This window comes from Pteropus alecto, unplaced genomic scaffold (assembly GCF_000325575.1).
Source record: "Pteropus alecto unplaced genomic scaffold, ASM32557v1 scaffold35, whole genome shotgun sequence".
In the NCBI taxonomy this organism is placed as follows: Eukaryota; Metazoa; Chordata; class Mammalia; order Chiroptera; family Pteropodidae; genus Pteropus; species Pteropus alecto.
This window is the reverse complement of record NW_006437828.1, coordinates 6,721,478-6,745,425: the sequence shown is the minus strand read 5'-3', so window position 1 is coordinate 6,745,425 and position 23,948 is coordinate 6,721,478. Positions and strand designations below refer to the sequence as shown.

Genomic DNA, 23,948 nt, shown 5'->3' with positions numbered 1-23,948 from the left:
CCCATCTCCTCAGCTGCTTGTTTTCACCTCTGCCCGAGAACGTGCTCAGAGCTGAGAGAACTACATGCAGAACAGTGAACTGAAGACATTCTGAGGTTCTGTTTCTCTCCTCGGATGGACCTCTGCGTTTTACCCTTTATTTACGAAAGTATAACAAATACAAAAATATGCACAAATCATAAGTATACAGTTTGATGAATCTGCACAAAGTAAACATACGTAGGTATCCAGCTTTTGCTTTTAGTTGAAGCGAAATGGTTGTTTCTGAGAGTAGATGGTTAAGTTTTATTCACTGGTTTTCTGAAAAACAAGAACCGTCTGTCATTGGAAGACTGTACTAGGCCAAGTTTCCACCCCCTCAGTTTTATTGAGATAGATTTTATATATAACATTATTTAAGATGTACAGTATGATATATCTGTATATAAGTATTAAGCCAAGTTTTAAGTGTTTATATAAATCAAATATTGAAGAACTTTGATCAAAATATTTTACTAAATGCTTACTATATGCCTTACGGTATAACAAACCATATGTTTATGTTATTTATTCTTAAAACAGCTTTAGAAGATAGTATTCTTATATTAGATAGACACAAAAACTAAAGCCTAGGCAGGCTGAGTAATTTGCCAGAGTTCAGACACCCAGGGCATGTGCAGTCCAGCCTGTTTAAAGTCAGTCTGGCTCTGGAGCCTGAGCGCTTAACTGTTACATCCCCTTTCAACTCTTGTGTATTTCTAGTGCACTTGCTTTGTGGTAAATATTGTCAGATTGTGTCCTGCTAGAGTAAGGTATTTGTTTTTTAAATCACAGGTGAAGGAACTCATTATGAAGCTATGTCTTCATAAGACGAGGCTTCAGGGCAGTATTCTGATTGGAAGAGAGGGCACAGGAATTTGTTCCGAAGATGTGTTTTCATAGCACGTGCACTGTGTTTAGTTTGTATGTTCATTGGGGTGGCCTTGGAGTGGGCTATTGAAGATTATGGGAGGAGTAAGGCCTCTACTATACGGCAAAAAGATGGTGAAAACTACTTGGAAGTATGTTCCTTTTATGCCTATCTTTAAAAAAAAAAGGGATATCTACATTGGGGAAATTTTTAGACTGTTTTTAACCTGCTCTTCAGGAAAACATGTGATAGCCATTTCGTTTTAAGCTATTTCATAGGGGACATTGGCAGGATGTTTCACAATCACCACATACCAGATTGAACTCCGCCATTAGAGAATATTTGAAAGTACTTTTGCTTTTTTAACCTGTTGAATAAATGTACTTAATAGAGCTGGAATAATGATCCACAGTTTCTTAAATACCCACCTCGGGCTTTGGGTTGTGGCATGCTGAGGAAACAAGCAGACCCAGTCAGGGCAGTGACACTGTACTCTTTACATGTCCACGTTCCTCCTCATCTCAACTCGACGGTCTTGCCACATACGTCGTCAGCCACACCACACGGCAGCTTTATAGCGGACGATGTTGAAATTTGGGGAACTGTTTCTCTTTCCTGCTAAAACTTGCTTTGATTTTTATTGCTAAAAAAACTGTTAATTGCTTTCAACTCTTGTCCTGTATTTACCTGAAATTAATAGACAAGGAAACAGGTAAATATATTTTTCTCTCTAGAGCCGTTAAGCCCTTCAATAAAATTATAAAACAGTTGAAAGTTTATGACTACAGTTCAATTCGCTTGTAGAAATTGAGGCTTTGAAAACTCTGATCTTCGGCAGATTTTAATCCCAAGAAGTCTTGCCTCTCTATTCCCACCCATCATTTGTGATTTATTTTGGTTCTTTTCCAAAAACAAATGGAAAAATAATCTGCAATTGCCAAACAGCAAAAGATCTCATAATATAATAATAATAACTGTTTGGTCTTTTTGGATTTCTAGTATCTCAGACATTGACATAGCTGACAATTTAGAGAATGCAGTTTTGAATCTTATAATTCTTCAGAGCAATGGTTCTGAACCCTCCCTGCACATTGGAATCACCTGAGAGCTTTAATAATAGGCCCGGTAACGTCCCCTGATAGTCTGGTTTATTTGATCCCATGTAGAGTCATATACTGATATTTTTAGATGTTTCCCAGTGTATAGTCAGGATTGGTAATCATTGGTAGAGTTTACTTAGGTTCCCTGATGCAAATAAAAGGTAATGGAGAGAAGATGCTTAATTTTTTAAATGCGATGTTTTGAGAGATGTTTGGATTTTTTTTTTTTTTTTAAAGGAGCCAGCCAAACGAAATATATTTTTGCTAGGGCATCAATGAAATGTTAACACCGTCACGTCTTAAAGATCTTATTGCTAAGTATTAGGAATGTCTTGGCCATTTTGTGACTAGCTCTGACCTTCCTGAAGTTCTTTTAAATAAATGTTGGGAAGGGGTCTGGTTGAAATTATGTAGGAAAAAACCAAGGTGAATAAGGTTGGTGGTCTTCATCAAAGAAACTTGAAGAACGTCTAATTTCAATTTAGAAATGGAGCCATTTTCGTATCCATAGGGGACTGGTTCCAGGATCCCCCCCAGATACCAAAATCAGAGGATGCTCAAGTCTCTTATACAAAGTGGAGTAATATTTGCATGTAACCTAGGCATATACTCCCGAATCTTTTCTAGGTTACTTATAATTCTTAATACAATGTAAATGCTCTGTAAATAGTTGTTATATTGTTTAGGGAATAATAAAGTCTGTAACTGTTCAGTGAGATGGACCTGTTACCAGAAAGCAGGTGCTTGCATCGTGTGAGTGGGGGCTCTGTCCTTGGATCCCCCACGAAAGATGGGCGTGGAGGTCCGACGCTCGGGGACGAAGGACAGTGGACGAAAAGTAGCAAGCAGACGTGACTTATTAAGCAAAGTGCCCTTGGGAGAAGTCCGGGCGGGCACCGCAGTGGAGGCTTGGGGGCCCTGAGAAGTTGAGGGTGGGGGTTCACATGGGTCATGGGGCTTCTTTGTTCTGTGCCTCCCATCTCCAATGGCGCGGTTCCGGGCGCCTCCCTCAGGCCCGCGCGCTCCCAGCCGGGCCACGCGCAGTGGGCATGCGCAGTGGCCGCCCGCGAGTGGGCAGTCCTGCGCCTGCGCATCCGGACTCGAGGGGCGGCTCATGTTCAGTTTTACGAGTCAAGTTCCCCCAGAGTAAGGTCGCGTAGTGGTCATCTGCAGTTAACTGCCCAGGCACCGTGGGAGTGGTGTGGGAAGAGGGTGGGGAAGGCGCCAGGCACTGCCCAGCCTCTGGCCTGCCTATCTGGTTTCTGACCTTGGGGGAGGGAGGGAGTCTCCAGAAGCCTGCCAGACAGACACCTGGTTGTAGATGTTCTGCTGAGCTGGTGTCAGGGCCTCATTAACCCTTCACCGGTCCTTTCCTTCCCGCTCAGCTACCTACCTACCTACCTACCTACCCTGTCACAACCATTGTAAGTCTATTAGTACCCGTCAGCAGCAGCGTAACATTAGAAAAAAAAATGTTTTCCATCCACAGTTGGTTAAATCTGTGAATGTGGAACCCGCAGATGTGGAGGGCCAACTGTAAGAAAGTAGAATATGTAAATCTTTATTGCCGTAAGCTATAGAAATTATTTAGAGTAGATTTTTATTAAAATAGACCAAACTAATATTGCATTAGTTTCAGGTGTACACCGTAGTTATTCAACATTAATATACGTAAAGAAGTGATCACCATGACAAGTCCGGCAACCATTTGACAACGTGCAACTGTCACAATCTAATTAACTATATTCTCTGTGCTGCCCACCACATTCCCACGACTGGCTGGTTTTGTACCTAGAAGTGTGAATCTCTTTTCTCCTCCACCTTTCCCCCACTTTTTTGATTTTTCAATGACAGTTGACAATCCATATTATTTTATATTAGTTTCAGGTGTACACGTAGTGGTTAGATATTTATATAAATTACAAAGCGATTCTCCCTTACTAGTCTAGTACCCACCTGCTACTATACATAGTTATTACCATATTATTGACTATATTCCTTGTGCTGTACATTACATCCCCACTTTCTTAATACCAATTTGTACTTCTTAATCCCGTCCCCTTTTTCACCCTGCCCCACAACTCCCGTCCCATCTGGCAACCATCTGGCTTGTTGTTCCCTGAGCCCGTGGGTCTGTTTCTGTTTTGCTTATTTTGTTCTTTAGATTCCTCATGTAAGTGAGATCATGTGTTACTTGTTTTAAAATTAAATTAAATCGAGTCCTGTTATGGTTTGAACTGCCTCTCCCTGCCTCACTACACCCCAAATCTTATGTTGAAGTCATAACCTCTAGTATCTTAGAATGTCATCTTATTTGGAAATAGTCATTGTGATTGTCATTAGTTCAGATGAGGTTATACTGGAGTAGAGTGGGCCCCAAATCCAATGTGATTGGTGTCCATATAAAAACAGAAAATTTGGACACAGATACGTACTGGGAGAACACCGTGTGAACGGGGCGGACCTCCTCTCAGCAGCCCTTGGGAGGAGCCAGCCCTGCCAGCACTTTGGTTTCAGACCTCCAGCCTCCAGACTTGTGAGATGATAGATTTCTCACCTCCTCTGTGGTACTTGTCCATATCAGCTCTAGCAAATTAATATAAATCCCTGTGTTTTATTTATCTTTAAAATATAAATCTAGGAAAATGCAGCATTTGAAATTTTGCCATGCCTTCGTTTTAGAGGTTGAGAACCATTTCTCTGTAAAGAATTTTAGGGCTTGTGGTTATGAAGTTCTCAAGGTTCCCGACTCAGACTGGCTGGTTGCCAGTCAGTTTAAAAGGCAGGAGTTTATTATGAGCCCAGATCAGCAGCTGGAGTTTCAGGAGTTGGTATTTTCCTTCTCTTTATGGTAGTAGATTCATTACAGTCACCTGAGAGAGGTTTTCTGGATGTACAGTTGTCCCTTGAACAGCATAGGGGTTAGGGGCACCGACCACCATGGAGTCAAAAATCCTGTTACAACTTAAGCTGGCTCTCTGTATAGTGGATTCCCAACCACAGATAGAAAATACTGTTTCCACTGCTCTCGATCTGTGGTTGTCAAATCTGTGGATATAAAACCTGGGGATACAGAAGACCAACTGTATATTTATTGAAAAAAAAATCCACATATAAGTTGACCTGTGCGGTTTAAACCAGTGTTGTTCAAGGGTTAAGTCTATTTTGTATATACAAATTCAGGGGTATTACCTAAGATTCAGAGTTGGTATGTTTCTTGTATATGAATTAATAGTTCCCTGGAGAAATTAGAGTTGAACAACTTCGAATATACATCTTTATTTCAGTGGACTAGAATGGCCCATACTTTTCATGAGAGGAGCAAGTATCTTAGGACGAGAAGACAGTATGGATACATTGGGAGTGACCCTGGGAAGTCCCAGGGGCCCAAGAGGAACTGGCTATGCCCACACGACAGTTTATAATAGATTCGGATTGGAGAGGCCCTGAAAAAAGTATTATTGAAAGTCACACCTCAACACAACTTACGTATTCTGCTTTTCTAAACAGAACGAAGTAAGTATGTCAACAAAACAACATGCACTGTGTTTACGGCTGACCCCCGCAGTGTACAGGGAAAGAACGTGGACCCTGAAGTCATTTGAAGTCAGGGCGCTACCTCTTCCTAGCTCTATGTCTTGTGATAAATTATTTCCCTTTCCTGCAAGCCTGTTTTCCCATGTATGAAATAGATAATCCAGTGTATCTCCCTCATAGGATTCTCTGATGATTATATGAGGTGTTGATCCATGTAAAACAATTGAGCAGAATGCCTGGTGCGTGTTAAGTGGTAGTAAATGTTAGCTCATAGCAGTAGTGATGGCAACAGGTACATTAATCTCTTCTATTGTAGTATTGTAAACTTAGACAGCTTTAGGATTCATGCTCTTAAAATACATCTTAAAACAGAACCTGGAAGTGCCCTTGCGGCATCAGCTGGGGCTCTTCTTTCATTTAAAGTGCGGAGAATACAGTCATGACAGGACCGAGAAAGGCCCTAGGTCACCTGGCTCACGGTCCTTTTCACGTGTTGCTACCTTCGAAATCACAGAACCATGTGACCCTTTTCATTCCTTTTTTAAAAAGTTCTTTATTTATTTTTAAAGTAAGTTTATTGGGGTACCACTGGTTAATACAATCATATAATTTTCAGGTGTACATCATCATTTGACATCTGTATATTCTATTGTGTGTTCACCACTCAAAGTCCAGTTTCCTTCAGCTACCATATATTTGCTCCTCTTTACCCACTTCACCCTCCCCCTGATCCTTTTCATTCTTAGTAAAGTTTTTGCTTCCAGGGAAACTATTTTTTTTCTCTCCATTTTTGTATGTTTGACATTTTTCTTAATAAACAGTTTTAAATTATTAAAATATTGGAAATGAAAAATAATTGTTTAAAACAATTAGAATATGGTCGATTACACATAGACCATCTCTGTTGGGGAACAAAAACTGGTAACAGTGGCCGCCTCTGGGGAAGGACACTCTAGGGTTGACTAGAGCGACAAGTGACAGAGTGCTCCTGAGACCTATAAATTCTGGAGGATAAACAAGTCCTTCAGTCTACCTACAGATTAGTAGAATAGGACAAAGAAGAAAGTAATAACAAGTATCTGTAGTTGTTTGAAACTTGGAGACTATGTAGATTCAGATAAAATTTTGGAGATATCCATTGTCACATCCACACTCTTAACACTCATTAGCCAAAATTCCTGGGCCGAATAGATTTGGATAGGGAGGAGAACTTTGGTTTCAGTTGGGTGAGGACGGCTCCTGTGAATTGCTGCTGTCTCTGACTTAGTGACCTTGGGTAAATTTCTCAAGCTAATTCCTCGTCTGCCAATGGATGGAGATGGTAAGCCCTCTTCTTACCTGCTACATAGAGTTTTGCAGCAGAAAATGGAGTCATGTGAAAATTAACTGAGTTCTAGGCCCAGCCTTGTTCAAAGACTAGAAGCTTAACTTGAGATCTTCAGAGGGAAGAGGTTGGGTTGTATGTGCAGTTTTCACCTCAAAAAAGAGAAGAGAAAGCCAGGTCGTCAATTATTCTTTGCTTTGGCCACTTTATGTGATACTTTCTCATGTGTGTAAATCTTCTTTCTGTTTTAAAACTCATGATTTGGAGAACCAGTTTGCTTCTAAGTTCCTCTTTTTTGAAGAGAGGAACTTAGAGGAAGAAACATTTTGAAATCAAACGATCTAGATATGTTTTAGCGTTGTTACCCCCAAATTTAAGAGCATAGCAGTCATGAAAGCACGAAAAGTATCTGTTTAGCAACTGTGATATATTTAATTTAGGTAACTAAATTCTTATGATAGAAGTACTAGTTAATCTCAGTGTGCAGTGCTACAAATATACTAATTTTAAAAGATGGAGACCGCTTAGTTATAATGAAACCATAAATAACATTTTTAATATGGTAGACTTACTCAAGGAAAGTAACAGAGTACCTGAAATTATTACATATGGGCAGTAAGTTTTTCTTACATTTAAAAAGATAATACTCTATGGGAATATGTTTAAGAAACAAGATAGTTACATGGTCTTGAGCTATCTTCCTATAAGATACTTACTAATTACAAAGGGGAAAAGAGTAACTTTATAGTGAATAAACCTGGTGGACATGACTCCTACTAAGTGATTAAGTTAATGTCACTAGTGATGGGATGAAAATGATATATTTGGAAGGACACAACATTACTTTTTTGATATTCTTGCCAAAAATACAAACTGAATCTAATCTTGAGTTAATATAACACAAACCCAAATTGGGGGACATTTTATAAAACAACCTGTATTTTTCAAGTCTCATGATCATTAAAGACAAAAACTGAGAACTCTAAAGGGGAAATTTTTCCTGATTGAAAGTTATCATGAAATATGATGTTTACTAAATGAAACCTATGATTCTAGATTGATCCTGAACTTTTTTTTTCATTTTTTTAAAGGACATTAATGAGACAATTGAAGAAATTTGCATAAGATCTGTAGATTAAGTAATAATGTTACATGAGTGTTACTTTTCTGGTTTTGATCATTGTACTATATGTGATAACCATGTTTTTAGGAAACATACACATTAGTACTTAGGGTTAAAGGAGCAGTATGTCTGCCACTTTCAAATAAATCAGAAAAATAGATATAGAAACAATAATATAGAAAGAGAATGATAGCCATGATTAAGTATTAAAATTTGAGGAAAATGGATGAAGGTTGTAGGGAATTCTTTGGGCTACTCTCGCAACCTTTTTGAGTCTGAAATTAAAAAGAAATAGAGATCATAACTTTATGAGGTTTGTCACTAATTAAGTGATTTTTCTTTCTTTTTTTTTTTTTCTTTTTGCATTAATAGGCTGTTTATTGCATACCAGTGGTTTGGGGGAATAGTGATTTGAATAGAAATATTAAGATGAAAATGTGGCAAATGAATAATACCATTATAGAATGACAGGTAGAGCAATATAAAAGGAGTCGATAAATGTCAAAGTGTTTTTACTATGTTTGAAAAGTAATGCTATAGATAGCCCTCATTATTATTACATAGTATTATGCTTATATGTTATATTAATATGTTAAAAAAAAAGTTTTATTCGGTTTTCACTTTGATTAACACTGAATTCTTTTAACCAATTAACAGATCTTTGAATAGGTCGTTCAAAACCTTCTCTGGGTCAATTTCCTCATCTAGAAAAGGAGGCGACTGGAATAGATTAAACAAGGGTCTGTTCAGTTCTAAAATTCTGTGGTCTTATAACTAGATAGAAAAACGAAAGTTAATTTTCCCGTTTGAGTCAAAAGTTGCTGTTAAATACGGCCTGTATGCCAAGTGAAAGTAATATTCATTTAAACTCACAGACATTTTTCTGTCAAACTTTTGTTGAGATTTTAATTGTGCATTTAGTTGTATGTCCCTTCTTATGCATTAATGATATTAGTAAATTTAACATGGTTTAAAAGTTTACTTTTATAGGCTCTTCCAGTGAAAACTGGTTGTTAGGACTCAAAATTGATAATGAAAGTTCATGTGGTTTTCGCAGACACGTGAGTAGGCTCCCTGGGGCCTAAAAGGACTGTCACGATACAAGCAGCTGATGATGTGGGAATTACACTGATGTTAGATCTGATAAAAGCCGGACGTCGTTAACCCTTTGTCCCCTTGCCCCTCAGCTTGGTGACCCAGCTATTTTTCCGGCTGTAATCGTGGAGCACGTTCCTGGTGCCGATATTCTCAATGGTTATGCCGGGCTGGCCTGTGTAGAAGAGCCGAGTGACATGATCACTGAGAGCTCCCTGGACGTCGCTGAAGAAGAAATCATAGATGACGACGACGAAGACATCACCCTGACCGGTGAGTGGGCCTCCAGCGGGGCCTTACTTCAGCAGAGTTTTCGCCAGTGTCGTAAGCCCTGTGATGCGGTACCAAGTCCCTAACTTGGTTTGGAATCACTCTGTCACCTGCAGAGGGTCGAGCCCTTCGAGAAGGAACGTGCATTTTCTTTCTCACCTCCTCTTTCTTCTTGCTTAATCTATTGAGATGAATGTGACAAAGTCCCAGGCGCCTAACAGGAACCAAAGCAACTCAGTTCATCGCGCCTTCTCTGAGCGCTCTTTACGTGCCTCGCTCTACACTGCTGAGAACAATGAGAAGTTGTTTATAGGAAAAAAGATAGGAAAGTTTTTCTTTTCTTTCTTTTTTTTTTTTTCTTTTTTTACTACTGCTGCATGAAGCAAATTAGGAGGCTATGATCCAACTGTAGGATAAGGTGCTGAGATTTCAAGAAAAGTCTCCTTCAGGTTCAGCCAGACTAGTAGGATATTTAAAACGTGAAGAGTTCACTCCATGAGCATGGGGTGCAGTGGTGGTGGTTTCCATCAGTTTTAGAAATCGGGGTGTGTGCACCTGTGTGTTATGCATTTACATGCGGACGTCTTGGCCAGACGTGTCGGACGCCTTTGAGAAAATCAGTTATCTGGAAGCCTTTGTTTAACTTCTCTGTCTTTGAGAGATGTCTTGAGAAAGCAAAGGACCTCGTACCCCTCCTTAGTCTAGAGCCAGGGTGGGGGGAGTCCTGGGCTTTGGACACACTAAGGGAAGACAGAGAGATGGGAAGGCACACTTCATAAACTGCACTTACGAGCCCTGGGCGGCACTGCAGGTGATTTAGGTGAATTGCTGTTAATATTTATTGTTAATGTTTTTAAGTATGGTAATAGCAATGTGTGAGATTCTTTATCTTTTTTGCATACATATACTAAAATACGTAGAGATGAAACTTGGTATCTTGAATTTCTTTAAAGTAAACCTCGAGGGCAGTGAGTGGAGGACAGACGAAAGCAGAGGGACCATGTGCCTTTAATGGCTGACGCTGAGAATGGATATGTGAGAATTCATTATACCGTTTCATAATTTTGATTTTGTTTGACATTTTCAGTAATAAAAAGATTGAACTATTTATGGATTCGTGGCTTATGTTAATGGCCGCAGCTGTCATCTGTAATACCTGACGCCAGATTTTCATGTTCAGCAAAACACTTTCATTTTTCTCATTGATTTATCTCATATCAAGTTTGATATAAATTTTGAACTTATAAAATAAACGTATGTTGATAAAATACCACTTTTATCTGTTTATGTGTTAGAGGTCTACATAAGGTTTTATTTGGCAAAAAGCTTGTGCTATTTAAAAATTTGAAAACAATTTGACTATGAGCTCCTATCTAAGTGGAGAGTCTTCTTTCACTGCCAGCCTTCGAGGATAGAGTAGTGAAATTATTAAAGGAGATGTAGAAATTAGATTTCTGCAAATGGAAGGTAACCATGATGACCGTATTCATTAGTAAATCTCCTCTTTAAAAAATACTATTATGATTCTCTTCTTTCACATTTACTTCTGTTTTTACAAGGTCAAACATAATTTTTAGTTATTCATAATCATTTCAAATGTCTTTAACGAGCTGTTTCCTAAGTTATTATAGTATCAGTGTTTTCTGTCCTTGGTATAAATAATAGATTTTAACTAGTTCCTAGATTGTGACTAACCTATTACGAAGTTTAAAAATACGTATATTAAAAACTGTGGGTTTTATTATTGCCTACAAGAAGTTTTTGTCATCCATTTAATGAAGGGCCAACGTTTTCTTTACATTTTTAAAAGCTAGATGTACTTTTCTTTGTTTCTTTTCTTTCCTGTTTCATGTGAGACCCACCAATTTATTTTGCATTAACTGACCTAAGCACTGCAGCTGGATGGAATAAACAGTTTTACAAATTTGACCATTGATATTAAACACATTTAGCTGGCCTCACGTTTTTGAAATTTCAAAGAGTAGCATGATTTCTATATATAGCCGTGGAATAATTTCTAGTGTATATGACTTTAAAAGCAAGGTTCAGGACAGCACAAATAGTATGCTTGCTACCTTTTGCTTCATAGAGGCAAAAGAATATAAGCGATACGTGTGCGTTCGCTTATATTTAAAAAAATAGATAAACCAAAACTGATAAAAGTGGTTCTTTACAGGGAGAAGGAGGGGACAGGGATGAACGCTAGAATTCTCTAAATGTACTTTGTTTTGTAGTTTTTACTTTGGAATTGTGTAAATGTTTAACAGAATTATAAAACAAAAGTAAATCCAGAAGAGGGAAAACGAGAAATCTCTAGAAATTGAAGCACACCGAAACAAACGAACCCAATTATTATTGAGCTGTTGGTATAACCATGCACAGAAGACTTATTTATTATTTAAAGTGATTTTTAAGGCTGTACATTTCCTAATGGGATGTAGTCTAAGAAGCAAAAAACAAAACTGCAAAGGAAACAAACAATTTTCAGTAATTATATTCTTAGTAATAACATGGTTATTGTTGTTTTAAAACTTTGTGCATGTGAGGGATGGTAGGGTAAAATCAATTAAATAATGAAGTTAGTGTTGTAAGATGCCAAGATTTACAGTTAAACAAGATATGCAAATGTTAAATTGCAAAAGTTAAGTAGATTTTATAATTCTATAACTAAATTCTTTATGTTATATAAGTCTAAAAATAAATTCTGTAATGCTAAATTTGAGTTGAAAATAGTAGTATGAACTCATAATGTATCTTCTTTAAAAGATACAAAGCCAAAATATTTTCTAGCCAAACATGGGGCAACTGGAACATCTATAAGAAGAGTAACCACAATAGATCGAAGCATCTATAATGTTTAAATCCATGATCGCATAACAATACTTACACACAGCCATTTTGAAAACTGACAGTTTAAGGTTAAGAGCAAACATTTATTCTCTCTTCTCTATATGAACTGTATCACTGACTAACTAGATTATTAGATGAGAAGTTTCTCTCTGTAGTAGTGTTCCAACGAATAAATGAAAAAGGAAAGGTAAATAGAAGATTTGCATTTCGTAATCCCCAACGAATTAATAGGAGTAGATATTGAGCATCAACAGTTACCACAAAAAGAGTACACCAGGCTCTTGAGCCTTTTAATGGAGGAAAACATCATCACAGATGAAAAATAGCCCTCCCCAAAAAATTTGACCAGAATTTAATGGAGCCTCCAGAACTGACTGCCAATTTTGAGGAAATGTAGAAAAACGTGTTGTATTGCACAATGGGAATACAATTAGCAAAATCCGGATTGTGGGAAATTATACAGGACAAACAGTCTGATTTCTTCATTAAATGCAAAGAAAAGAGAGACAGACAGACAGACAGATGGAGAAATGAAAAGAAACTTAAGAAACCTGTGAGTCAGTTGCAATTTGAGGATCTTATTTGGATTCTGCTTCAAACAAAAAACTGTCCCCCCCACCGCTATTTATGATATTTGAGGCATCGGACATCTGAATGCTATTTGACATTAAGGGAATATTGTGGGGTTTTTTGTTTGTTTGTTTTTTAATGTGTGATAATGGTATTCTGTTTGTTTTCAAAATATAGCCCTTATCTTTTAGAGAGACATTGTGAAATATTTACTACTGAAATATTAGGATGGTTAGAATTTGCATCAAATTATTACGAAGGTGGAGGAATGCATAAAGATATAGATAAGCCAAGACTATCCACGAATTGATAATTGTTGAAGATGGGTGATGAATACTTAGTTCATTATATTCTATGATTATTCATAGTCATATTATTATGTGATCGTTTAAAATTTTCCAAAATATTTTTTAGAAAACCAATCAATTTCCTAACTTTGGCCATCGAGAAAGCTTAGCAGTAATGAACAATCCAACAGCAGTGGGCACTCCTAATATACAAATTATGGTCTCTAAATGGACTTTCCACTAAAGGTACTAGGGTACCTGGAAGAAACTGCTAATTCTGCGTTTGGTGCAGGAAATGTCCAAGGATAGCCTGTAATATCTTATCATCCCAGAAGGCACGGAAGCTATCAGAAATTACTCGGATCATGTCTAAAAGAGACCCAGGAACCAGCTTTAGTTCCCAGTGGCCAAAGATGGGACATTTAGAGAATTATTAGGAACTACAACCACAAAGGATTGAAGAATATCAAATGTGTTAAAGTCTGTATTCACAGTGATACCGAAAAAGTAACTCCATGGTTACTTTTGGAAGATACGAGGAAGCCCATTTATTCTAAAAAACAGTAAATAATGGAAAAAGAATTAAGCATTTAACTTGTCGTTATTGTGTGAACCGTGGCTCAGGATAACCAGATAGTTGATTAGGAAAGTTGTTCTTTATAGAAAATTATTGCTAATAAATGCTGGAGGAATGATAGGATTAGGATGATCATTTTGGAATCCTTCATGAAATAGTGGATCTAGGCAACTATCATTAATAACTGCTAAAGCCGTTAGATGAAAGACTGGCAGAGAATTTTGTAATGGGTAGATCAGGCTGACAGCACTTTAACTCGATTCTCAATCTTAACGGTACCAAAAGAATACTATGAGAGACTTTATAGTGTTACTTCAGGAGCCACATAGAATCACTCAGCATTGCCTTTGACGCATTCTTGCCAGATATAGGTGAGGACTCATGTCAGAGTCTCAAGCACCTAAAACAATGGTTGGCACAGAGTTGGTGCTCAACAGACATCAGCTTAGGAATTATGTCCTACGTTAGAAGGAAAAAAAAAAAAAAAAAGGAATGTGAATCTAATCAAGCTTTTAGATGTGATTATAGGTTTGCAGGAATTACATGGTGGGTAATCAGCAAAATCTATAATGTGGGAAACTATAGACAGATGACCCTATTTCTTCTATGATAAACAACGAAAAGGGGCAGGGGGAGGGGAGGGGGAGGCAGTACATGTCACCAAATGTAATGCACAAACTTTGGATCCTGATTTGAACAAACCAACTTTTTAAAAAAACCTGAGACATTAAGTCTTGAATCTGGGCCCTTGATACGTGGGGTTTATTATATGATTTTTTCTACTTTTGTATACGTTTGAAACTTTTCATTTTGGAAAGCTTAACAAAGAAGTGGTTTGAATTTCTCCTTGTTGTCTGTTCTTAGTTGATAGGCAACTCAATTGTCATACATGATAATTTTATCATTTTCATCTACCCAGCAGACTTTAAAATATTTTATAACACTTGATATCTAGAGTTACATAATGTTTAGAGGATGATAGTTAATTGTTGAGTTGTCTGTCTCTTATTTGCCTGATTTTTTAAAAATTAAATTTTAGTAGGATGTTTTCCTCAATTCATAGAATTTCAAAGCCCTGACAAGGAGTAATATGCCCTTTTAATACTTTTAATTTTAATTTTAAATTTGCCTTAACTTTACAAGATTTAAAATAAGAGGTTTAAGTTTTTAATAGGAGGTTATATAGATATCTATATATATCTCTATGTAATGTAGATATAGATATTACATGTTATTTTTTAAAGTATATACTTTAAAACTAACATAATTTTATCACAAATATTGAGGGGAAAATACAGCAAGTGAATATAAGGTATTATGGATAATGACTATCACATTCAGGAGACTTGAATTTATCCACGAAAAGAGTACATTTGTAGCTTAGTTTCTTGGTTCTGATCCTAGAGGTAAAGGGCTTAAAAGCCATTCAGGAATTCACTGTGCAACTATTTGGGACACCTCTCTGCGATGCCGAGAAGTGTCAAATATCTAGCATGTACTTGGATTAATTTTCATTTGCGTTTTAATATTTTTTAAGAACATTAAGAAAAAAACGTAGACGAGGCACAGCCCATAGCAGGGGAATAAGTGTTCTTCAGTACACACTAGTGACTATGACTAAAATTTTTTGGAGACGGTGGCAATTCACTAATTATAGAGGAATGGAAGAAGCGTCAGAGATGAACAATGACCCATGTTCATGCCTTTTATGAACTTTTAAGAGCGTTGGAATCAGTGTTAGAGCCAAAAGGGAGCTACACCGTATCGGCCAGTCGTTTTATAGCGTGGAGCCCAGTGACAGACTGGTTTAGTGGCACACGTGTCACTCCTGAACCATTTCTAATCAAGTCCAATGCCCATCTTATTTATTCTTGAAAATATAAGAATCGTTGGAGAAGTGACTCGCGGTTTCCCTCCAGAGTGTGAGCTGTTTTGCTTATTCTTCCTACCTCCCAGCATCTTGCAGACTTTTTTTTTTTTTTTTTTTTAGATTTTGGTTTTTAATACAAACCTCCCATCTTGAAGAGATTTTTTTAAATATGAAAGACAAGTATTTAATAGTAATATTCAGTATAGATTTTTATCTGTTGGTACAAAGTAAGTGTGTAAACCCAAGTGAGGTATCCTGGTTCAGGAGACCAGGATCTCTGTGTTTCCGAGCAGCAGGTGTCTCGTGGCTAATTCCGTTCTGTTCTTTCAATGTGTTGTAGTTGAAGCTTCCTGTCATAATGGGGACGAAACGATCGAAACGATCGAGGCCGCGGAGGCACTCCTCAATATGGATTCTCCTGGCCCTATGCTGGACGAAAAACGGCTAAGTGAGTGCTTCTGTGTTCTGATCGTTCCTGTTTATATACTTTGACAAGTTATTCTTGCCATCTCTCTCTATTTGATGGCAAATGTCAAGAGACCAGAGATATGTTTTATATTTTTTTAGTCTGAAGCACATTTTAAGGTATGGTACTAGTCTAGACACCTTTGCTAAAGTGTTCAGATAAACAAGACTTTTTTTTTTTTTTTTTAATTTGGGGAGTGAGGCCTTTAGGAACAAAAAAGTAATTTAGTTGCCACATAGCAGATGATGCAGAATTTCTTCCCTTAACCTCATTGGTGAAAGTATTAAGGTATTTAGGGCCAACATTACTATTATAATTTAGTGATCTCTATAGATATTCATCAGTGAATAGGCAAACATCCATTGAAAAGTTTTCTAATTTTCATTGTGCGAAGTTTTTATAGAGAGGAAGAATAGTAAATACGGTCCGGTCAGACCGAGGTCTCAGAGATGACTGTGGCAGCACTGTGGAGAATGGAGAAGAGAGACGAGACAGGCTGGCGACAGGGAGTCGAGTAAGGAGGACATTGAAACGGTTCAGTCAAGGCTGGGCTGGCTTGAGGTACCCGACTTAGGACAGAGGAAATAGACAGCAGGGACTAGATTTCAAGATTTTATTTCTACTTCAGTCTTCATAAAAACAGGAGATTACTTTATGAAGTTATTTTGATTTCTAGTGCAAAGTTGATAATTAGTTTATTTTATTTCCATTAGATAATAATATTTTCAGTTCATCTGAAGATGACATTGTCGTTGCCCCAATCACTCACGTATCCGTCACGTTAGACGGGATTCCTGAAGTGATGGAAACTCAGCAGGTTCAAGAGACATATATACACTCACCAGGAGCCTCCTCACCGGAACAGCCTAAGAGGAAGAAAGGTAAGTGGTTAAGTCGTTTAGGACAAACGGTCAAGTCTTGATGTGGAATCGAAATGTAATTTTTATTAAACGATATTTTTATACCAATTAAAACTTAATATAAGAAAAAAGCGAGGGTACAAAACATAAATTAAGGGGTATTTCTTCATATCAGATGCCTTTTTTAAAAAATTAGATTATTTATACATTTAAAATATTTGGTCTATCTTACAGAAAAGGTATTTTCCAACTTTTTAAAGCCTCGATCTTTTATCTAAACCCTTGTGTCCACACTCAGAAAGAGCTTGGGGATAAGGGCAGGCCACCCTCCTCCCATGGACGTAGTTTGAAAACCACCAGCATAGATTCCAGTATAAGACTCCAGTGGGAAAAATGGTTTGAAAATCAGCAGGTAAGTAATTGAAGAGGAAAATGTTAGAATGTGTTAAGGGAATTTTTAACTTTTCACAAACTCAGACTGAACTTAGATTTTAAAGTCTGACACTCTTTGCATTTTATCACCTGCTGACTCTACTCCAGCTTGTTTAATATTTTGAGTTTAACATCTTGGTTAATGGTATCTCTGCCAGCCACCCAGTCACCTAACTTCACGTGAAAGTAAGGAAAATTCTAAGAGCCAAAAATGAAGAGGAAAATACAAACAGTAAGAATGAGCTGACACTGTAGCAGCTCTGAAGGGCCGAGAAGGATATGGCTTGGGGTTTTTTTTTGCCCTTGTAGAGGCAGATACTTAGGTCTTGATTCAATGCAAGATAGGGAATGGGGCAGAGACCTCAGCGTATCATTGGGATCCTTGAAAGGCTGTACCCTCATGGGAAAACAGTTTGCTCGTTGGCATAGACAGATGTCAAGGAAGTGTGTTTTCCTCAGGTGGGGCTCTGAGTAGAGAAATTCTTCCTTTGAAAGTTCATAATCCTAGGCTTGCCTTAACTTAGGTTTATGATTAGATTTTAAACTGTCACTGTTTTGGGAAGTTTGCAGCCAAGTAGTTAACATAAAAGTAACCCCAGACTAGCAGTAGCTTAGGGACACCAGGCAGAAATTCTTGTAAAATTGTTCTGGCAAATCTAACTTAAACCAGGCTGCCCAAGATTTCCTCGAGTAAAACCCTGTTGATGGTGATGTCACATTTCAATATCACAGAATAGTTCTCTCAGAAGTTCAAGTCTACGGCCGTGCCACCCTGAACAAGCCCGATCCTGTCTGATCTTGGAAGCTAAGCAGGGTCGGGCCTGGTTAGTACTTGGATGGGAGACCACCTAGGACGACCAGGTGCTGTAGGCATAAAAAATAAAAAATAAGGGATTGTAAGCTGACAAAGTCCTTGCAATCTGTGAGGTCAACCAAGGGTTGCCTCGCCTTAGAAAAAAAAAAGAAAAAAGAAGAAGTTCAAGTAATAGAATTATCAAGTAGAAACTTTCAATGAGTATGATTGCAATTAAAGCAAAAGAATTAAAAAAAAACATGATCATAGAATAAAACCGTTAAGAATACCAGGTGCAACTTTCACTTCTAGTCAAGATAGAATAACAGAACCTGACTTGGCAACGATTTTTTGGACATGACACAATAAGCACAAGCAATGAAAGCAAAAATTAATAAGCAGGACTATATTAAACTGAAAATTTTCTGCACAGCAAAAGAAACAATCAACAAAACGAAAAGGCAGCCTATGGAATGGGAGGAAATATTTGCAAATCATGTATCTGATAACGGGTTAATAGCCAGAATATATAAGGAACTCATACAATTCAGTAGCAAAAAAAATAAATAAATAAACAATCGATTAAAAGATGGGCAGAGGACCTGAATAGACATTTTTCTAAAGAAGACATACAAATGGCCAACAGGTACATGAAAAGATAACTTAGCATCACTAATCAGGAAAATGTGAATGAAAACCAAAGTGAGATATCACCTCATACCTGTCAGAAAGGCTATCATCAAAAAGACAAGAGATAACAAGTGTTGGAGAGGTTATGGAGAAAAAGGACTCTCATACACTGATGGTGGGAATGTAAATGGTACAGCCACTATGGAAACAGTATGGAGGTTTCTCAAAAAATTAAGAATAGAGCTGCCATGTTACCCAGCAATCCCTCTAATGCATATCTACCCCCCCAAAATTGAAAATATAAGATATGTGTACCCCTATGTTCATTGCAGCATTATTCACAATAGCTAAGTCGTGGAAACAATCCAAGTATCCTTCAGTGGACGATTGGATAAATAAGGTGTTGTACATATATATACAATGGACTACTCAGCCATAAAAAAATGATGAAATATTGCCATTTGTGACAACATGGATGGATTTGAGAGTATTATAATAAATGAAGTAAATCAGATGGAAAAGGAAAAGAACCATATGATTTCACGCATATGTGGGATATAAAATGGAAAGCAACAAATGGACCAAATCAAGTGAACAAACAAACTCACGGACACAGGCAGCAGAACAGTGGATACCAGAAGGGCGGGGTGATAAGGAGAGGATGCAGAGGGTAAAGGGGGTCAAACACGTGATGATGGATAGAGACTAGACACTGGGTGGTGAGCGCACAATGCAATATACAGCTATATTATGGAATGGTATACCTGAAACTTATATAATGTTATTAACCAGTGTCACCCCAATAAATCTAATTTAAAAAAATTTTAGATGAATATGAAGGAAATACATGAATGGTTGGTTACCTGTGGATTGGGCAGGGTGGGGACAAGTGAGATGTAAAGATTACAAAGAGGCACAAAGTACTTTTTGGGTGAAGAATATGTTTATTATTCTGAATGTAGTTATGGTTTCACAGGTGCATACATGTCAAAGCTTACAAATTATAAACTTTAAACACATGCAGTTTATTGTAAATTGTACCTCCATAAAGCAGTTTTTAAAAAGTAGAAAACTAACATCCTAGTTAATGGTGAAAGACTGATATGATAAAGAACCAAACAGAACACATATTATATGGGTTAAACGAGTCACTGTTTAAAAATCATTGAACTCTAGTATAGATCCGATATAGAATAAAAAAGATGAAAGAGTTAGAAATGTGAAGATTGAATGAAAAGATCTTCTTTAATCAAAACTCCAGGAGGAGAGAATATGTAGGGTAAGGAAGAGGTAATATTCAAAGATAATGATCGAAGATTTTCTAGAATGACATTAATTGTAGCATGGTGCCTCCTGAGTAGCGTAACTAAAATAAGTTCAGGCCTCGATTAACTATAGTAAAAATGCAGAACACCAAAGACCCCCACCCAAACCCCCCAAAAAAGAGGAAACGAACAATCCAGGAAGAAACTACATTACATGAAGAGAATCGATGATCAGATTAGCAGCTTAGAAACTCCAGATAGAGGCTGAAAGGGTTGGATATCTTCAAAGTACTGACAGCAGATAACCATCAATCAAAAATTCTATGCCAAACTAAGCTATAACTCACATGAAGCTGTGCACCCTGCCACCATGAATAGTAAGGAAAATGTTGGAGAGGATGAATTTTGGGTAGGCTACGGATAGTGTCTGTCATGACCAAATCTAGTAGAGGGAAACAGTGGAATAAGGAAAACGGTATCTATCAGAAAAAGCGCGTAAACAGAGAGCATAAAATGATATGGTATAGGGCTAGGAGCTAAATGAATTCTTGGCCTCTAATGCTAACAGGGCCAGGAGTATCTGCCCCATGAATGGGTTCTCTGCAGATGTCCTCAGTGGTGGAAGCTGGGACACCTGGCTGACTAGGTTTTACATCTATACTTCTGGTAGTCTTGAGAGGCCCGAAGAGAGTGATCTTTTTGACCCTCTTCTCCCTGACTCTTATTCACCCTATTCCTATTCAGTTTGTCTGGGGATGGGTTGTTACTAACCGTGTGACTTTAGCTCTAGAATTCTGCTTTTCTGAATTACTGCTCTGTATTAACGCAGAATTCACCCTTGTGATCTAGACCAGAGAGAGAGTCGACCTCAAGAATGTTGGGGGAAGCGGTACTAACTAAAGTATCCAGTTACACTTCCTCTTCATTATTTCTCGTATACAGAATGGCAGTCGGTTCACACAGCATGATCATCTCTACCTAAATCGTAGGCAACATTGCCACCGATTCGTGGTTCTAGATAAGTGGCAAAAGAAGATGACAACAAGGCCTTAGCAGAGTTAGTTGACCCAGACTAAGTCTGCACAGTATTTTAACACTGTCGGAATGGACTTTTTGGAGATTGGATGATGGATAACCACAAAGTCTGTTTGCTGGGAATTGAAAGAAATATAAAAAAATGAGATGTTTAAAAATCCACCGATAAATAAAGATTGACCATGTGGTTCACCAAAATTTTGCCTCACTTATTTTTAATATCTCTAGAGTTTTGGGAAGTTTCCAATATTTGAGAACTAACTATGCAGAGATGTATTTAGTAGAGAGAAAAGCTAAAAATTCACTTCTTTCCTAACTTAAAAAGCTTATACAACCAACATTAGACAAACCTATATGGCTTATTTTTTAGCTCAAGTTTTACCAGCATTAAGACTATTCCCCCGAATTTTAAAAAGTGAGTATTGTCACCTCAAAGACACGATGCGGTGTTTTAAACTCAACCTCATTTTTATGAATGAGCCAAAGTATCGTTTTCAGAGTTTGTGTCCTTACCGACATTAATGTCGAATTTTTACCAAAGTTATTTTTCTTTTAGTAAATAACACTTAAAGGAGACCAATGTATGTGATCTGTGTTTAAAGTGTTTGGCACTTGAAATTTAGGATAAAGGACAAAATAGTCCTAACAGCTAAATTGTCCATTCTCTCACACCTTCGAAGGCAGATATTTACATAGAGCTGTTCTGATTTCAGGGAGAAAAACTAAACCACCACGACCAGATTCCCCAGCCAGTACACCAAACATATCTGTGAAAAAGAAAAGCAAAGATGGAAAAGGTAAGTACTGTTATAATTTTCCTATAATACTTGCGGATCAAATAACATTCAGATGGCTTTGAAATATCTGCATATTGTAAGCAGAAACCGCCAGCTTTCCTGACATATTGAAATGGATTTTACTGCTGCCACATGCCACATGTTTATAAGATGACATTGCCACTTGCAAGAGTTCCTCCAGGTTAGGTTTTTACCGTGTAGACATTTTATCACATTGTATTGGAGTTCTAGTATTTTAATAACTGCCGCCTAAATTTGAAGAAAATCGTTATGGCTAATCCACTGACTCTAATATAAAGAGAACTACTTTTGAAAGGTTTTGTACAAGTCTTTTTCATTCTTTCTTCTATGTAATGGTTCTTGAAGAGCCAGAAAAAATCATCTCAAAGTGCTTTCTCCCCTGTCATCACAAATCTAATTGGCAACATTGCTCTATTGAGATGTGTTGTATGGGACTAATAAAAAGATCTACATTAAGCCCTAAAACTTATGACCATTATATTACCAATACTATCTGAGTTGTATAACGTTTTCGTGTAATTATAGATGGAACTTATAAAGACTTTCGGTTGTCTTTTATTATGCTGTTTCAAATGAAATTTTGGTCCATTAAAAAAAATTGTTTTTGTTTCAGGAAACACAATTTATCTTTGGGAGTTTTTACTGGCACTGCTCCAGGACAAAGCTACTTGTCCTAAGTATATCAAATGGACTCAGCGAGAAAAAGGCATTTTTAAATTGGTAGATTCTAAAGCAGTATCCAGGTTGTGGGGGAAGCACAAAAACAAACCGGATATGAATTACGAGACCATGGGAAGAGCGCTCAGGTACGTGGAGTTTTAGAGTGCGTTGTGTTAAGAATATAATTTCTTAAATACTAAAAAATAGATAACGTCTAAAAAGTTAAGGAGTTTAAAACGGTGAATTTTATTTATCGAAGTGCTAAAACCACACTACTTATAGAAATTAGTGTGCATTTAAATTGAAATCTGATTTCAATCAGGGAAATTGTTTGCCTTTCCAAGAAAGGTGTTCATGCAAACAACAGGTATTTTATTTATAAAAGGGTCAGAAAATGTTAGGCTCTGGTCAGATATTGTATGTTGACCACAGCGTTCATATGTTTTGAGCCATTAAACTTAAATTCAGCACATAGTACAAATAACGGTGATGCAGGTGCTTAATAAGGGTGCATTTTTAAACATGAATCTCAGGTATGACATGTAATATATTTATGGTGGAATAAATTCATGCTTTGAGGATAATATTAGACATTGTGGAAATTTTCAACTCGGGTATAATTTTATTCTTTTTTTATAACATTATTTATTGAACAGGTAGTGATAGGTAATGTCACTTGTATTTATATGCCTTTCCGAAGTGTTGACATTTCCGTTGAATGACCAAATATTGTTCTGGATTTTAAACTCACTTTTAGTTTGTTTTTCTGTGATCATGTCATTTATTTTTCAAGAAACGCATGTATTTGAGAAAGATCTATTAGAATAGCAATGACATGATAACTGGATAACCTTTTTAAACTAGAAGTACATATGTAGTTACAGTTTATTTTTAAACTTACACTTTCTGGTTACTTAATTAAAATTATTGACAAAATTGGAATCACTCCTACTTGTACATCATTAAATTTTATACAGAAAACTGCATTACGTTTACAGAATCAAATTTAAACTGGCAGGAGCATTCTATGGGGCTATGAAAGGGAAATAATTTCTCGAGGTTGGTACCAGATTCGATTATTCTGGCAAGTTAGAAGGGTAGAGAGAGGGAGGAAGAGAAGTGAAGGCTGGAATAATCTGTGTACTTTATCAACAGCCCCTTAATGAAAATCGGTTTTAGATTTAGTTGATAATAAGGACTTTTCTCCGTCTCTGAGTAAATATGTTTTTTACATATATTTAGAATAAAATGTTTTTATACTATCTTACATAAAATAAGTGCCCTTCATTTAGAAATTCTTTTATCACTTGTTTGTTTCCAACTTTAGACTTTAAGATTAGGGCATTTTCACTTCGGTGAATATTACTATAATTTATGTTTAATTGAATAAAATATTGATTGTCTGCTTTGCATAGGTACTATTACCAGAGGGGTATTCTGGCAAAAGTAGAAGGTCAGCGCTTGGTGTACCAGTTTAAGGAAATGCCGAAAGATCTC

At 37.1% G+C, this 23,948-nt stretch overlaps 1 protein-coding gene and 1 pseudogene across 1 annotated transcript in view; both read left to right on the top strand.

Moving 5' to 3' along the window:
* Positions 1 to 23,948, top strand: part of ELF1 (E74 like ETS transcription factor 1) — a 70,076-nt gene that overhangs the window by 36,571 nt on the left and 9,557 nt on the right. The window contains exons 3-8 of the mRNA XM_025048995.1: positions 9,161 to 9,341; positions 15,833 to 15,940; positions 16,672 to 16,839; positions 21,687 to 21,770; positions 22,405 to 22,597; positions 23,867 to 23,947. Of these exons, the coding sequence (XP_024904763.1) occupies positions 9,161 to 9,341; positions 15,833 to 15,940; positions 16,672 to 16,839; positions 21,687 to 21,770; positions 22,405 to 22,597; positions 23,867 to 23,947 (815 nt within the window). The remainder of the gene's footprint in view (positions 1 to 9,160; positions 9,342 to 15,832; positions 15,941 to 16,671; positions 16,840 to 21,686; positions 21,771 to 22,404; positions 22,598 to 23,866; position 23,948) is intronic.
* LOC112482273 lies at positions 18,005 to 18,123 on the top strand (annotated as a pseudogene).